Genomic DNA, 15474 nt, shown 5'->3' with positions numbered 1-15474 from the left:
GTCACATACGGCATGTGGTTTCTGTAAAAACGAAACCCGTGCACGTTCATTCTGCCCAGGCAGACAGCGAGTCGAAAGCAGTAAATGTGCACGCTTACAGCCAACAATTACTCACAGACAGCACGAGTCCCACGGGACCCGCTCCGCCCTCCCTCACTCGGTTAAGCACCGTGGCGGGGTCGAGGACGAGCGATCTGCCCGCTGTGATCAGCGCGCTCCCCGCCTCAAATGTCACAGGCATAACGCCCATGTTACAGCACATCGAAGCGCTGCTGTTGCCCAGCCAACAGAGCGCGCTTCGCATCCAACCCTTAGCCATTCATGCAGACGCATGGTCAGCGCTTCCAGGGGTTTCGGATTGGGTGCTAGACATTATAAAGAGAGGCTACTCGCTACACTTTTTTCGATGCCCTCCGCGCTTTTTAGCGCGCGTCGAAACTACGGTCAAAACAGAAGTAGCACACCTACTTCGAGCCGAAATATCAAAACTGTTGAGCAAAGGGGCTGTGGAGCCTGTATCTCAAGCTCAAAGCGAAGGGGGGCTGTACAGCAGATACTTTCTAGTGCCCAAGAAAGACGGGGGTTTCAGACCCATACTGGATCTAAAACAGCTGAACAAGGCATTGGTGAAACGCAGTTTCAAAATGCTTACAACCAGGAAACTCCTCGCGTATATTCGCAGAGGAGACTGGTTCATGTCGATAGATCTGAAGGACGCGTATTTTCAAATACAGATAGCGTCACGTCACAGGCGATACTTAAGATTCGCCTTCGAGGGCCAGACATACCAGTATACAGTCCTGCCATTCGGCTTGTCCATGGCTCCTCGTACGTTGACGAGATGCATGGACGCAGCGCTTGCTCCTCTCAGACTCAGAGGCATGCGAGTGCTGAACTAGCCCGCCCCAATCAGCCAGATGACTGGGTGATTCTGGCTCAATCACGATCAGAGCTCGTGGAACACAGGGCCATTTTAATCGATCACCTCAAGAAACTCGGTCTCAGTGTCAACTGGAAGAAGAGTTCGCTGAACCCCAGTCAGACGATACTCTTTTTGGGTATAGCTCTGGACTCACGGTCCATGACGGCGCAGCTGTCGCCACAGCGCGCGTTGGGCATTCAGCACGCAGCGAGCTCTCTCCGCTGCGGCGCGACCTTCTCGCTCAGAGAATTTCAGAAGATCCTAGGTCTCATGGCCTCATCACCAGTTCTTCAGTTGGGCCTGATCCGCATGCGCCCCTTGCAGTTCTGGCTGAAAGCGCGAGTACCGCGCAGAGTGTGGATATCCGGTCAGTTGCGTCTCAAGGTCAATCAGAGCTGTGTCACAGCCTTGAAACCCTGGACAGCGAGCGACTGGTACCAATCAGGTGTAAGCCTGGGGACTTCCTCGAAAGTGAAAGTGGTGTCGACGGACGCCTCCACTTCGGGATGGGGAGCGCTGCTCGAGGGCAGACCGTTCTTTGGCCTGTGGTCAGAACGGGAAAAGCTCCAACATATCAACTGTCTGGAAATGTTGGCAGTGGAGCACGCGCTGACGCGCTTTTGTCCCCGAATCAAGGGCCACCACGTCTTAGTCCGTTTGGACAACATGTCTGTGGTGTCCTACATAAATCGCCAGGGCGGTCTCAGGTCCTGAAACCTGTACAGGTTGGCGGAATGCCTCCTGGTTTGGGCTCAGTGCAACTTGTGCTTGCTGAGAGCAGTTCATGTGCCTGGGCTACAGAATCTGGGTCCAGACAGACTGTCCAGAAACAACATTCCCACGGGCGAATGGTCTCTACACCCACAGACAGTCCAGCTGCTGTGGGAGAGATTTGGCAGGGCGGAAGTGGACCTCTTCGCGTCCCACGAAAACGCTCACTGCCCCGCGTTCTTTTCCAAGAATGAATGCGCGCTGTCACAAAGGTGGCCGTGCTGCCCGCTCTATGCTTTTCCCCCCGTCTCCCTCCTTCCGCAGGTGATAGAACGGGTGAGGGAAACAAGATGCTCAGTACTGCTTGTAGCACCACTTTGGAAGAACCAACCATGGTTTCCAGATTTGATGCAGTTAGCAGACACTGCCCCGTGGCCAGTGCCGTTGAGGAGGGACCTCCTCTCGCAGGCCAGGGGCTCGATTTGGCACCCTCAAACGGAGTTGTGGTCCCTCCAATGTGTGGGCGCTCAACGGTTACCCGCTGATCTCTCAGTGGGAGTGCTAAATACTATCACTCAGGCTAGAGCTCCGTCGACTCGACGGCTATATGCCTCGAAGTGGTAAGTATTCTCCAGCTGGTGCACAGCTCGGGGACGTTCACCCCTTAGTTGTGAGGTGACGGAGGTTCTCTCCTTCCTACAGGAGCTGTGGGATAAGATTACGTGGCGGCTATCGCAGCGTTTTGTAGCCACACTGGGTTGTACATAATAATTAACTCAAATGATATATAGGGAATTTGGGTAATTAATCAGGAATATTATTAATATATATATCATATTACAGTTGTATTAAAATTATTGAAGATGAAAAATAGGTCAATTGTATATATTAATAACTCATCACAAGGCACTGTAATTTACTCATTAATATTTCAATATTCTATTCTTCATATCAATTATTGTGATATCTTTTACTAGAAATTAATGTAAATCAAACGTGGTTCATCCAGCAAACGGCCGTAAGATTTACTTATTAATTCTCAGTAACGCTATCACTTCTTATAATTCCAGGACAAATAGTCTCTGGCCATGAAACCATTCTCCTGTCCTTATAAAATTTATATTACTTAAAAGTAACAAATGAGCTTTGTAGCTAAGATCGACATTTCATTGACTTCGTAACATGAGCAACTTAGACAGACAATCTGGAGTATATGGAATTTAATAATTGAACTAATGATACATCAAACTACGATTTATACAGAGTAAATACGCGTACGACAATATAGACAGTAAACTTTGTACAAGACATAATGGAATCCAAATGAGGGTGAGAGAGAGAGAGAGAGTGAAAGAGGATGAATGAGAGAATAGGCGTGATATGCAAAACTCACAGACAGTAACCCTTGAAAGGCAAAGATAGAAATCAAATTATAGACAACTTTAAGCAGCATTTCAATTTCCATAGAGAATGATACTTGCAAGTGTCTCTGTGTCTCTTTGTGTGCTGGAGACGAGCGGGCGTGTAGCGTGCGTCAGTCTGGGCGTGTCCTCTCTGCTTTCCGGGCTGCTGCGGAATCGCGCGATATTTGAAAGTTCAAAGAAAGCAATGTTTCAGAATTCGTCTTCCTCGTGTGGAGAGGTGAATAGGTGAATAAACTTAGTAATGAAAATAAACGAAAACAAAAGAAATAAACGCTCCCGGAAGAGTCATGAAAAGGCTGTCCTCTCAGCCGCCGTGCTGAGAGGGACGGCGATAGGAGAGCGGCCCAAGGCCGCGCAGAGGGACGAGCAGCACGTAAGAGAAGAGCGAGGACCAGAGAAGAGAGAGAGCTGGACCTTCCGGGGTCAGCTCTTATGGCTTGAAATGGTTCACGCCTCTGTTCGCGTGAACAACCAATGAACGTCCGCGATCTGAAGCGGGAAAAAGTTCCTTTGTCTCTGTGGAAACACCCACCCTAATAAATTAGGGTTTATCAGATTTCAACAGTGATATTCTAGCACGTTCGTAATTCCAGATTAATACATTTTTCATTAATTTCCTTGAGATAAATGAGTTCGTCAAAGCATGACGATTAAACAGACACCAAAAGTGACATATATAAATGATCAAAACATGAAGTTATGTTCAAATGCAGAATTACACACATTTAAAATTTGATTAACACATGATAAAATTGCAGATACTCCAATTTGATATGGGGAGACATCTAAGCACAAAAAGAGATATATTCTATACCTTTAAAGGGTGCTTTTCTCTTTCCTTACAAAAGATCCCAGCGAGAGCTGGCTTCCCTGTTTCTCCCAGATGCAGTCGTAAAGTTTTTTATGACTTGGGGGAAGGGAGGGGTTACCAACAGGGCTCTATTTGGGAACATTAAAATAAGGATAAACACTTCCAACCCTTTAGCACTTATACTCTTCACATAACAAGGATTAACCATTTATGCAACGCACAAACATACTCAAAATACATATTATTAAGGATTTACATGATGAGTGTAAGATAAAACATTTGTGGGTGTGTGTGTGCGTGGGTGTGTGTAAGTTGAAAGGAGAGTCCATTTCTCCTTTGAAGCTGGAATGTGTTGTCGGGCCGTGGGGGAAAGAAAAATGGGGGTTTCGTCCTTTTTTCTTTTTGAGGCTCCCGCGAGTGTCTCTGGAGACTCTCTCTAAGGTGTAATAACTGTCACCCACGGCAGGGTGTTGCCGACATCGTGGCGCCCCAAATGGTGAATTATGTTGGAAGACGTAGTAAAACTCAAAGTCCTGGTTTTTGAGTGCAGAATGTGTTAGGGTTAGGATTCATTAATATGGAGCAGATGGCTGAAATACCATCAGCTCAATAATGTTTCATCTCCCCCTTTCCGTCAGATGAAATCCCTGTGTGGACATCATCGGACGGCAATCAACACTATGTGCAGATGACAGGTGAATCATGATGGTGGTGGTGTTGGCGCAGTGGTTAAGTCACATGACTTTGGTGTAAGAGACCCGGGTTCGAATCCACTGTGAGACACCAATGTGTCCCTGAGCAAGACACTTAACCCCTAGTTGCTCCAGAGGCGTGCAACCTCTGACATATATAGCAATTGTAAGTCGCTTTGGCTAAAAGCGTCAGCTAAATGAATAAATGTAAATGTAATGTAAAATGATGGTCATGTAGCAGGTGGATCATGATGGCAGGTGGTTCCTGGAGCTGAGGATTCAGCTTGATGAGGTTCGGTGTTGTCTTTGACTTGGCACCCCCTTTCCGAGGATTCCATCGGAGACCTCCAGCCACGGCTGTTGTGAGTTTGGATGTAAATGTAGCAGTGCGCACAGGAGTGTTGACGAGCCATCTGTCACCTACAATCTCTGCTTGCGTTTCTGTGACTTGTGTACGAGGCTTGGCTTCAGCAGGGCAGCGTGTGTCGCTAACCAGGGGTTGCAACCCGCAGATTCCTTCAGCGTTGTGTCTGAGGAAGGGTTTGCTAAGGCAGAGATAATGAATGTCTTTGGTCAAAGTACACATGTGCAGGTTTGGGGCCAGGTACAGCTGTGTGTCGCTGTCGTGGTAGGCCACCACATCTGGAATGTGTGTCTTGGTGTGGGTGTTGCTTTCCCACAACCTGACACTGACAATGTCTTAAGGTCTGTAGACTTGGCTTGACTCGCTGATGGGTTGGTTCAGGAGCACATTCACTTCTCTTTGTTTGGGGTTGACGTGCAGCAAGATGGTGCTATCCAGAGAGTTGGCCAGGTGTATTTGCAGCAGGTCAGCTGGTGTGGTGATGGCGTAAGCCAGCACAGTTAGCACAAAGCTTAAGGGTATCATGTATGGTGGGGTTTTACCCGTGGTTAGGCTGTCACTGGAGGAGCTATCCTCCCACAGCAGGTCTGTTGTTAATGCTGTAATCAGCTGAGTCTGGACAAAGTCATTATGGAAGACAGTAAACAGCGGTTTCGTGGAGCTTACGGTCTGGTTCGCTGCATTGACACTGGACATACCAATGTTAAATGTTCTGGCGGCAGCAGCGGCTCTGAGCAAAGCTCCCGGGAGCTGTTTGGAGCGGTGGTGGTGTCCACCTAACCCCATTTGGTTAACAGTCACTTTCTCATGTTGGCTGAACATGTGTTTGACATCGGCCTCAGTGTGAGTGAGGGAGTCCTCTCTCCATCGGACACCTGTCCAGCTGTATTGGGTTACGGTGCTGGGGTAGTGTGCTCTGTCGTCGGTGATCAGGAGTCTCAGTGGTTCTCTCGGTGGCAGCTGTCCTCTCTTTGGCTGACAGCACAGCACGGCAAACCACAGCAGCATCCTGGTACAGATAACAGGGAGAGAGAGAGAGAGAGAGGGGAGGAATTAACAAGCGAGGGCTGTCTTTGGTTGGACAGGGCAGTCTCTTTGCTTTGTGGGCAGCGACTGGTTTTAGCTCGCCCTGGCTCATGTTTTGCCACATCTTGCTGCTGGCATGACACTTGCTTCAGTGTCTTGTCAGTGGCTCTGGTGCTGCGTGGTGCAGCACATGATGCGTCATGGAAATATATTGGCATAGTCCCCCTTTTGCTCCGTAGCATTACAAGCCCCGGCATTGTGATGTCAGACGGTGCACAAACCACAATGTTTTTCTGTGCACGCAGCATGTCCTTTGTATCATGCAGTGGTCTGGGGCTTTGGTTGTCAGTGACTATAGACTGGTTGCTAGGGTGGATGGAGGGGTCTGAGAGGTGGTAAAGCAAAGTCATTATGGAGGTTTCAGAAGCCCGCATGTCCGCTATGTTGGTCTTTGTAGACAGCGGAGCCCGCGTAAGCGGTTCTGAGGTAGGCAGTTTAGCTAGTAAAGTGACACCTTTCTCCAGCATAGATTCGATGATCTCCTGCACTGGTTCGTGTGAGGCGATGAGAATCTTGTACTGTTTGACAGAAGTGGGAGGAGCATCAGGGTGCATAGGTATGCGCATCGTGTGTAGGTTGGTAAGACCACAGTCTAAAAAGTCTTTGGCACAGGATTCTTAGATCTTATAAAGAACTTGTCTGAGTCTTTGGCGATGTGTATCACTCTGAAGTGCATGAGCATCTCATAGAATTTGCTGCACTTGAGATTGAAAACCTGTGTAAGGCTCCTCCGTCGGTGTGTCATTGTCAGTTTGGTATTGAGAGTTGTAGCAGCTTCATCAGTCTCAATGACGTTCTGGTGGGAGACTGTGTATACTGCAAGGTGTTGGTCATCTGTCAGATCCATTCCGCACACCTGGTCTTTGCTTACCGACATGACAGATGTGATGACGACGAATTTGAAGGGTGCAGTGAACAATGTGTTGTTTGTACTCCCTTCGGGTATCAGTGCAGGTGGAATGGGCTCAATGACAGGTAGTACAAGTTCAAAGTCATAAAAGTCATGGCTCACTAGCCATCCCAGCCCGTAGCCCTTGGGAATGTTAATGTCAGTTGCCGTGCAGTTGTCGCACAGGATGTAGGCTATACAGGATGTATAGCAGGTCTTTGTCAATGAGAAATGCATGAGTGTTCATTAGTGAGACATACATGGGATGAACTAGACTCATCAGACCGATTGTCAGGTGAATGGAGTTCACAAGTTTGAGGTGTAAGAGTTTGATCTAGTCTCTTAGCTTCAAATTGGAGTCTTTTGAAAAGGTGAGATGAGATCACCGTAAGGTTTAATCCTGTGTCGATCAGGTCTTCCATGTTCACTCCTTTTCGGCCCACCCCCTTTTCGACAAGGCTGCCCAGGAATGTTGACATCAGGGCAGGTGTGACGATCGATGGGTGGTGAGGACCGGTCTTGTGTAGCTCGCTGCGAAGGCAGGTAGTCAAAACAGCATTTTCTGGTACCTTGTGTTTGTGGTACCTGGTGTGAGGACCTGTGCTGTCTCGTTCAGGGTGTGCAGTTGTCAGCTGTGGAGCTTGGGTGATGCGGTCACCTTGTGATGTGACAGTTAGCTCTGTGGTCTGTGGATGACGAGCAGTGTTCTGGGTGCTTGGCTCATACAGATGGCAGTTAGACAGGGTGTTGGTTTCAGTTCTTATGCTTAGACATAAGATGTCTGGTTCATCTTCCTTGTCTTCCTTGCAAGGTTTCATGTAAAGAAGCTCTTTCAGCACCCTCAGGATCTCTGCTGTCTCAGACGTGGCTGCACTGTGTTTTTCTGACGTGGGCTCAGGATTGAGCTTACCAGTGTCATGTCGAGAGTGGTTCCACTGCCGGCTGTCGGGGCTTTGTGTTCTGGACGTTGGGGATCGGCTCTTTTTGGGTCGCCGGTCCCAGAGTCGCTCGCTCTGGTGCGTTGGATGAGCACCACCACGATTGTGTTGCCCTCTGCTGGCTTGGAACGGTATTGACTCTCTGTAAAAATGTCTGTGACTGTGGTGTTGTAGGGCGCCATCTAGGATTAACTCCAAGCAGTGCTCAGAGGCAGAGACTTTGGGGTTTTTCACAGTCTTTTCACAAATAGTCTTTTGCTTGGTGCAAGCTTTGTGGGCTAAGTTCCGTAACTCTTGTGTAGTTCTGTTACGTGGACACGCTGGGACTCTGAGATGAAAACTCCAACTGGCATGTAGGTTTCGGAGGAACAGAGTTTTTAAGTTGACATCCTGTTCCATACCTGTTTCGTTGCATGCTCCGAAGTAGGCTTTTCGTAGCTGACTACAGAAAGTCTGTGGGTTTTCAAGTCGACCCTGTTTGAGGTCCATAGCAATAAGTAGCCCATGGTCTGAGTCTGGATCAGAGAATTCAAGAATCAAAGTCTGTAGCATTTGCTGGTAATACGCTTTGACAGTCTCTGGTTGACGATCCAGAAAACAATGCACATCATGGCTGGACGTGATTTTTAACAGGTACAATGTGTTTACCCTCACAGTACGTTTGGGTCTGCCGAGTCTGTCCAGCTTCCTCCCCCGCCATCGGATCCAACTCACCACCAGGTGGTGATCAGTTGACAGCTCCGCCCCTCTCTTCACCCGAGTGTCCAAGACATACGGCCGGAGGTCGGATGAAACGACCACAAAGTCGATCATCGACCTACGGCCTAGGGTGTCCTGGTGCCACGGCAAAGTACTGTGAGGGTCTGCTGGGAACGTTTGGCCAAGTCTCCTGTCAGAGAGATCTTCAACTCTCACCTCCGGCAGAGCTTCGACCGGATCCTGAGGGAGGCTGGAGATATTGAGTCCGAGTGGACCATGTTCTCCACCTCCATTGTCGAAGCGGATGCTTGGAGCTGTCGCCGTAAGGTCTCCGGTGCCTGTCGAGGCGGCAATCCCCGAACCCGGTGGTGGACACCGGAAGTAAGGGATGCCGTCAAGCTGAAAAAGGAGTCCTATCGGGCCTGGTTTGCTTGTGGGACTCCTGAGGCAGCTGAGAGGTACCGGCAGGCCAAGCAGACTGCAGCCCGGGTGGTTGGGGAGGCAAAAACTCGGGCCTGGGAGGAGTTCGGTGAGGCCATGGAGAAGGACTATCGGTCGGCCTCGAAGAGATTCTGGCAAACCGTCCGGCACCTCAGGAGAGGGAAGCAGTGCCCTACCAACGCTGTTTACAGTAGAGGTGGTGAGCTGTTGACCTCAACTGGGGATGTCGTTGGACGGTGGAAGGAATACTTCGAGGATCTCCTCAATCCCGCTGTCACGTCTTCCATTGAGGAAGCAGAGGCTGAGGGCTCAGATGTGGACTCGTTCATCACCCAAGCTGAAGTCACCGAGGTAGTCAAGAAATTCCTTGGTGGCAAGGCACCGGGGGTGGATGAGATCCGCCCTGAGTACCTCAAGTCTCTGGATGTTGTGGGGCTGTCTTGGCTGACATGCCCCTGCAGCATCGCATGGGAGTCGGGGACGGTGCCTCTGGGATGGCAGACCGGGGTGGTGGTCCCTCTTTTTAAGAAGGGGGACCGGAGGGTGTGTTCCAACTACAGGGGGATCACACTTCTCACCCTGGGAAAGTCTATGCCAGGGTACTGGAGAGGAGAATCCGGCCAATAGTAGAACCTCGGATTCAGGAGGAACAGTGTGGTTTTCGTCCAGGCCGTGGAACACTGGACCAGCTCTATACCCTCTACAGGGTGCTGGAGGGTTCATGGGAGTTTGCCCAACCAGTCCACATGTGCTTTGTGGATTTGGAGAAGGCATTCGACTGTGTCCCTCGCGGCGGCCTGTGGAGGGTGCTCCGGGAGTATGGGGTCCGGGGCCCTTTGCTAAGGGCTATCCGGTCCCTGTACGACCGGAGCAGGAGCTTGGTTCGTATTGCCAGCAGTAAGTCAGACTTGTTCCCGGTGCGTGTTGGACTCCGGCAGGGCTGCCCTTTGTCGCCGGTTCTGTTCATGATTTTTATGGACAGAATTTCTAGGCGCAGCCAGGGGTCGGAGGGGGTCAGGTTTGGTGACAACACGATTTCGTCTCTGCTCTTTGCGGATGATGTTATCGTGTTGGCCTCATCAAGCCAGGACCTTCAGCATGCACTGGGACGGTTTGCAGCCGAGTGTGAAGTGGCTGGGATGAGAATCAGCACCTCAAAATCCGAGGCCATGGTCCTCAGTCGGAAAAGGGTGGCTTGCCCACTCCAGGTTGGTGGAGAGTTCCTGCCTCAAGTGGAGGAGTTTAAGTATCTTGGGGTCTTGTTCACGAGTGAGGGAAGGATGGAACGGGAGATTGACAGACGGATCGGTGCAGCTTCTGCAGTAATGCGGTCGATGTACCGGTCTGTCGTGGTGAAGAAAGAGCTGAGCCGCAAGGCGAAGCTCTCGATTTACCGGTCAATCTACGTTCCTACTCTCACCTATGGTCATGAGCTTTGGGTCATGACCGAAAGGACAAGATCCCGGATACAGGCGGCCGAAATGAGCCTTTCTCCGTTTGCGTTTCTCCGATCCAGCCACTCTGTAATCTGTGAGATTGTCTCAGCTCTGTGTGAACAGTGTCAAGTTCATCTTGGAGCTCCTCTCTCTGCAGAGTAAGCTCGTTGATTTTAGCTCGATTTTTGATTTTTAGGCCGCTTGCAAGTGTGTTTTGCAGGCCCAGGTTTTAGAGTCTCTTTCTTTTAGTTCAGTCTCTTCTCTTTTTAGGAGAGCGTCACCTTGCTGGAGTTTTTTGTTGAGTTCTTTGAAGGCTTTTCTCTCCAGTTGTTCTCTTTGGTCTGTGTCGAGGCGAAGATCTTGCAGGGCATTGTGAAGTCTTTCCACTTCTTTCTGTAGCTCTGGATCTGTGTCGTCCTCTTTCTCGCGCTGGTTTTGGGTCTCGAGGAGGAGCTGATCAAGGCGACTCTGGGTTCGGGCCTGGTCCTTCCAGGCCTCCTCCACTTGAAGCTTAAGTGTTGCTGCTTGTTGTCCAAGGTCAATGTTGCTCCGTTCACTGAGCCATGCCTGGGCGACGAGAATGTGAACTAGGCTTCCGAAGATCCTGGCGAGTTCTTTGTAGTAGTCGCTTTGAGTTGGACCGTGTGCCATCAGTTTATCTAGCTCGGTGTCTAGTTGCTCTGGGTGCTGCAGGTTACTGGTGTCCTTGGGCAGGAAGGGGGTCGTCACTGCTTTCAACCATGTCGAGAGGTGGCCCCCGTGGACTGCTGGACTGGATGGCTGGAACATCCTGACTCGCTGTCGGTGAGAGAAGCACAGCACACACACACAAAAAGACCAATGCAAGTTCGTTCTACAGTTAACGAGCTATATTCATACGGGCTGTGCCGTTTCTGAGAATTTTGGGGCTAACTGATGCAAACAGTCAGACAATTCAGTAGCCAATTAACTTGGGTCAACGAAGGACCTGAAATGGAGATTTGACAGGCAGTAGCCTAGCGGGTCGCGTGATGACACCGGCTGCTGGTTGTCACTCTATTTAGCTTCTCTGGTGGCTCTCACAGGTTACTGACTCTATGTGAATTGAAAGAAACAAATCACAACAGAACAGAGGGTAGAAAAAGATCAAAGTGAAACACGACACTTGAAATTAGATAAAACAATAGTAACACAATGTGTTAGTGAGAATAAGGAGGCCTAAGCCTACTGCTAGATTTTAAGATAGGGCCAACAGGTGAGTGGGGCTATCTGAGTAGGAAACCTAGGAATATGGTGTGGCTTGAAGAAGCAAATGGGTCAAACACTTAAAATATATCCGGGGGAACATCTAATATTCTGTGGCTTATAATAAGTGGATGGTTTTATCACATTTGGTTCACCTGGGTGCATTGAAGCCATTCAGGTAGAAACCAGTGGCTTGGTCAACCTCTCCAGCGCTTCCCAAACAATCAACCGCAGTGTCCCTGGCCCTCCGTTACTCTGGCGCTGCACCCTCTCAGACAGCTTGTGACTTTTAACACAACCGGGCAACACCAAGATGTCAACCGCCAGACAGCACTACAAAATTGGGCTGTTCCCTAGAACCCTCTCTTAAAAGAGAGTGGCCCCGATTTAGGCCCCGGTTTAGGTACTGGTCCCAGAGATTGCGTCGTGTGTCGACTGGACTGATTGACTACCGTTGGAGTGTCAAATTGCTGATGTCTCCGCTGCGTGCCGCAATGGACAGAGATAAGAGGAACCAAGTTTCACTCACAGCCAGTTGCGGTAACGCTGGTCGGCTCCCTTGCTCACTGGAGACCTGAGATGACTGTCCAATCACCAAGGGAGTTCTACAATCAAATACACAAAGGATGAACAAAGGAAACTTAAAGTTAATTAAGGTTTGGTTGGTTTAACATCAACTGAGTAAATATATATGTAGAAAGGAAAGGTAACAGCTTTACCTAATAATGATAAAACAAAGAAAAGGGATTATGATAATAATGGTAATTATCAAAATAACCTAAGCCAAAAGAGAGAAGAAAAATAATAAGAATCAAAATAAACGACAGGAATGGAACACGGGAGAAGTAGTAGCTGGTTTTCACCACAAGGGGGCGTACTGCCTCTCCGTGCTTAATTTGGTGAGCAGAAAACTTAATTCAAATTAAAAATTCAAAACTGGTTTAAATCAAAATTCAAAATCAGCATGTAAGAATTAAAATGAAAATCTGAATAATATCTTATAATAACCAATGATAACAGTAGGTCTCATTATTAATTATGAAATTAATCAGAAAGGGTCAAAATAGACATGCAATTCAAAACAGAATTGAAAGAGAGCAAAGAGCTGTTAGTCGATTTAACAGGAGACTGCCACTAGATGGCTTACCTACTAAGTGGGTCAATCAGTGGTTGACCTGAAAAATCTAGATTTCCACTATTAAACAATTACATTTTAATTCAAATCATGGTTGAACCAAACTCAAAGTAAATGTAAACAGTCTGAAACTGTCTAACCTGGAATAATATTCGCATGAGCAAGGCTGTAAATGCAAATAATTATTGAGAATTTAGACATCTAATTCAATAAATCACAAGGGGAAATAGAGATTAGCAATTAGAGCGCATTATCTGAAACGGCCACGGGATGGCGGACTTGCACTCATGCAAGCTGGAATCAGAAGGCAGGGCGTAACTTGAAACTTCTAAACAAAAGACCCCCTCTGGTGTTTAGTAAGCGGAATTACAGCTGACATCAATGTGATCTAGAATTTGATCGTTTGTCAGGCTGATTCTCTGCATCGAAATCTTAACTAACAAACAGACAAAGGTTTTACCTCTGCGGTGCTATATTAAACAGAGCGTGAAGGGAGGATCCGTTCACTGCCAAACACACAACTGTTAACAACAGGAATTTTCCATCTGTTGACTCCCATAAACATTTATCAAAATAGCACTTATGTGATTTAAATGTTTTAGGTTTACAAATCGGGTAGCTAAGCCAATTTTAGACCAGGAGTTTTTATCGTTTATTTTTGAATATCAGTGTGGTTCACCACGAATTCAATAACGATATTTAATAAGCAAGGCCTTTTTAACTGAAGCAGAGGAACATCGCTCATGTTCAGATTTACATGTTGCGACTAATAAAAGATTTTTTTTTTCATCTTTTAATTATTCATATTAAAATGTTCTCACTGCAGAGAGATCTTGGTCTTTCTTAACAGGAGACTTTTTAACATTTTACCTTCATTAAAATAACAGTGACTATACTGTTAAGTTTCTATGAATACCTAACGTGCTGACTGATCAGTTAGGAGAGAGTTCGCGTCTTGCGACTTCTCACAAGTACAAATTTCATAGCGCGCGTGCAGAAATTATTAATAACCATATACACAGATTGAACTGGATTGCTCACAAAACGAAGTTTGAAATGGCCGCATTTCTCCACCAAAATATGTAGCCGCACTGGGTTGTACATAATAATTAACTCAAATGATATATAGGGAATTTGGGTAATTAATCAGGAATATGATTAATATATATATCATATTACAGTTGCATTAAAATTATTGAAGATGAAAAATAGGTCAATTGTATATATTAATAACTCATCACAAGGCACTGTAATTTACTCATTAATATTTCAATATTCTATTCTTCATATCAATTATTGTGATATCTTTTACTAGAAATTAATGTAAATCAAACGTTGGGTAATCCAGCAAACGGCCGTAAGATTTACTTATTAATTCTCAGTAACGCTATCAGTTCTTATAATTCCCGGACAAATAGTCTCTGGCCATGAAACCATTCTCCTGTCCTTATAAAATTTATATTACTTAAAAGTAACAAATGAGCTTTGTAGCTAAGATCGACATTTCATTGACTTCGTAACATGAGCAACTTAGACAGACAATCTGGAGTATATGGAATTTAATAATTGAACTAATGATACATCAAACTACGATTTATACAGAGTAAATACGCGTACGACAATATAGACAGTAAACTTTGTACAAGACATAACAATTTTATTGGATCTTAGTGCTGCGTTTGACACAATTGACCACAACATTCTTTTGCATAGACTTGAATACTTTGTTGGCATCAGTGGAAGTGCATTAGCATGGTTTAAATCGTACTTATATGACCGCCATCAGTTCGTAGCAGTGAATGAAGATGTATCCTATCGATCACAAGTGCAGTATGGAGTACCTCAAGGCTCAGTACTAGGGCCGCTACTCTTCACGCTTTATATGTTACCCTTGGGAGATATCATCAGGAAACATGGTGTTAGCTTTCACTGTTATGCTGATGATACTCAGCTCTATATTTCTTCGCAGCCCGGTGAAACACACCAATTTGAAAAACTAATGGATTGCATAGTCGATATAAAAAAACTGGATGACGAGTAATTTCTTACTGCTAAATTCTGAAAAAACAGAGGTGTTAATTATAGGACCTAAAAACTCTGCTTGTAATAACCTAGAACACTGTCTAAGACTTGATGGTTGCTCTGTCAATTCTTCGTCATCAGTTAGGAACCTAGGTGTGCTACTTGATCGCAATCTTTCCTTAGAAAGCCACATTTCTAGCCTTTGTAAAACTGCATTTTTCCATCTCAAAATATATCTAAATTACGGCCTATGCTCTCAATGTCAAATGCAGAAATGTTAATCCATGCATTTATGACCTCAAGGTTAGATTATTGTAATGCTTTATTGGGTGGTTGTTCTGCACGCTTAGTAAACAAACTACAGCTAGTCCAAAATGCAGCAGCAAGAGTTCTTACTAGAACCAGGAAGTATGACCATATTAGCCCGGTCCTGTCAACACTGCACTGGCTCCCTATGAAGCATCGCATAGATTTTAAAATATTGCTTATTACTTATAAAGCCCTGAATGGTTTAGCACCTCAGTATTTGAATGAGCTCCTTTTACATTATAATCCTCTACGTCTGCTACGTTCTCAAAACTCAGGCAATTTGATAATACCTAGAATATCAAAATCAACTGCAGGCGGCAGATCCTTTTCCTATTTGGCGCCCAAACTCTGGAATAACCTACCTAACATTG

At 46.7% G+C, this 15474-nt stretch overlaps 1 protein-coding gene across 1 annotated transcript; it reads right to left on the bottom strand.

Annotated features, from left to right (window-relative positions):
- Positions 1 to 5492: 5492 nt before the first annotated feature.
- On the bottom strand, positions 5493 to 8476 carry LOC132128121 (uncharacterized). Its single transcript, XM_059540159.1, has 4 exons — positions 7936 to 8476; positions 7160 to 7767; positions 6465 to 6528; positions 5493 to 5539 (listed from the first exon to the last, which is right to left on the bottom strand). The coding sequence occupies exons 1-4, from the start codon at positions 8387 to 8389 to the stop codon at positions 5493 to 5495; spliced, it is 1173 nt and encodes a 390-aa protein (XP_059396142.1). The 5' UTR covers positions 8390 to 8476.
- Positions 8477 to 15474: the final 6998 nt, after the last annotated feature.

This window comes from Carassius carassius, chromosome 3, assembly GCF_963082965.1.
Source record: "Carassius carassius chromosome 3, fCarCar2.1, whole genome shotgun sequence".
Taxonomy (NCBI): domain Eukaryota; kingdom Metazoa; phylum Chordata; class Actinopteri; order Cypriniformes; family Cyprinidae; genus Carassius; species Carassius carassius.
The sequence above is the reverse complement of the archived record's forward strand: the minus strand, read 5'-3'. Positions and strand labels throughout refer to the sequence as shown.

Excerpts from the sequence above, each read along its gene's own strand:
- LOC132128121 (XM_059540159.1), bottom strand. The coding sequence starts at position 8,389 with ATGCTACAGACTTTGATTCTTGAATTCTCTGATCCAGACTCAGACCAT. Across the intron at positions 6,529-7,159 it reads ATGAGTCTAGTTCATCCCAT|TACAAGATTCTCATCGCCTC; the intron begins GTATGTCTCACT and ends TCTGTCAAACAG. Across the intron at positions 5,540-6,464 it reads CGAATCTATGCTGGAGAAAG|ACTCAGCTGATTACAGCATT; the intron begins GTGTCACTTTAC and ends GACTTTGTCCAG.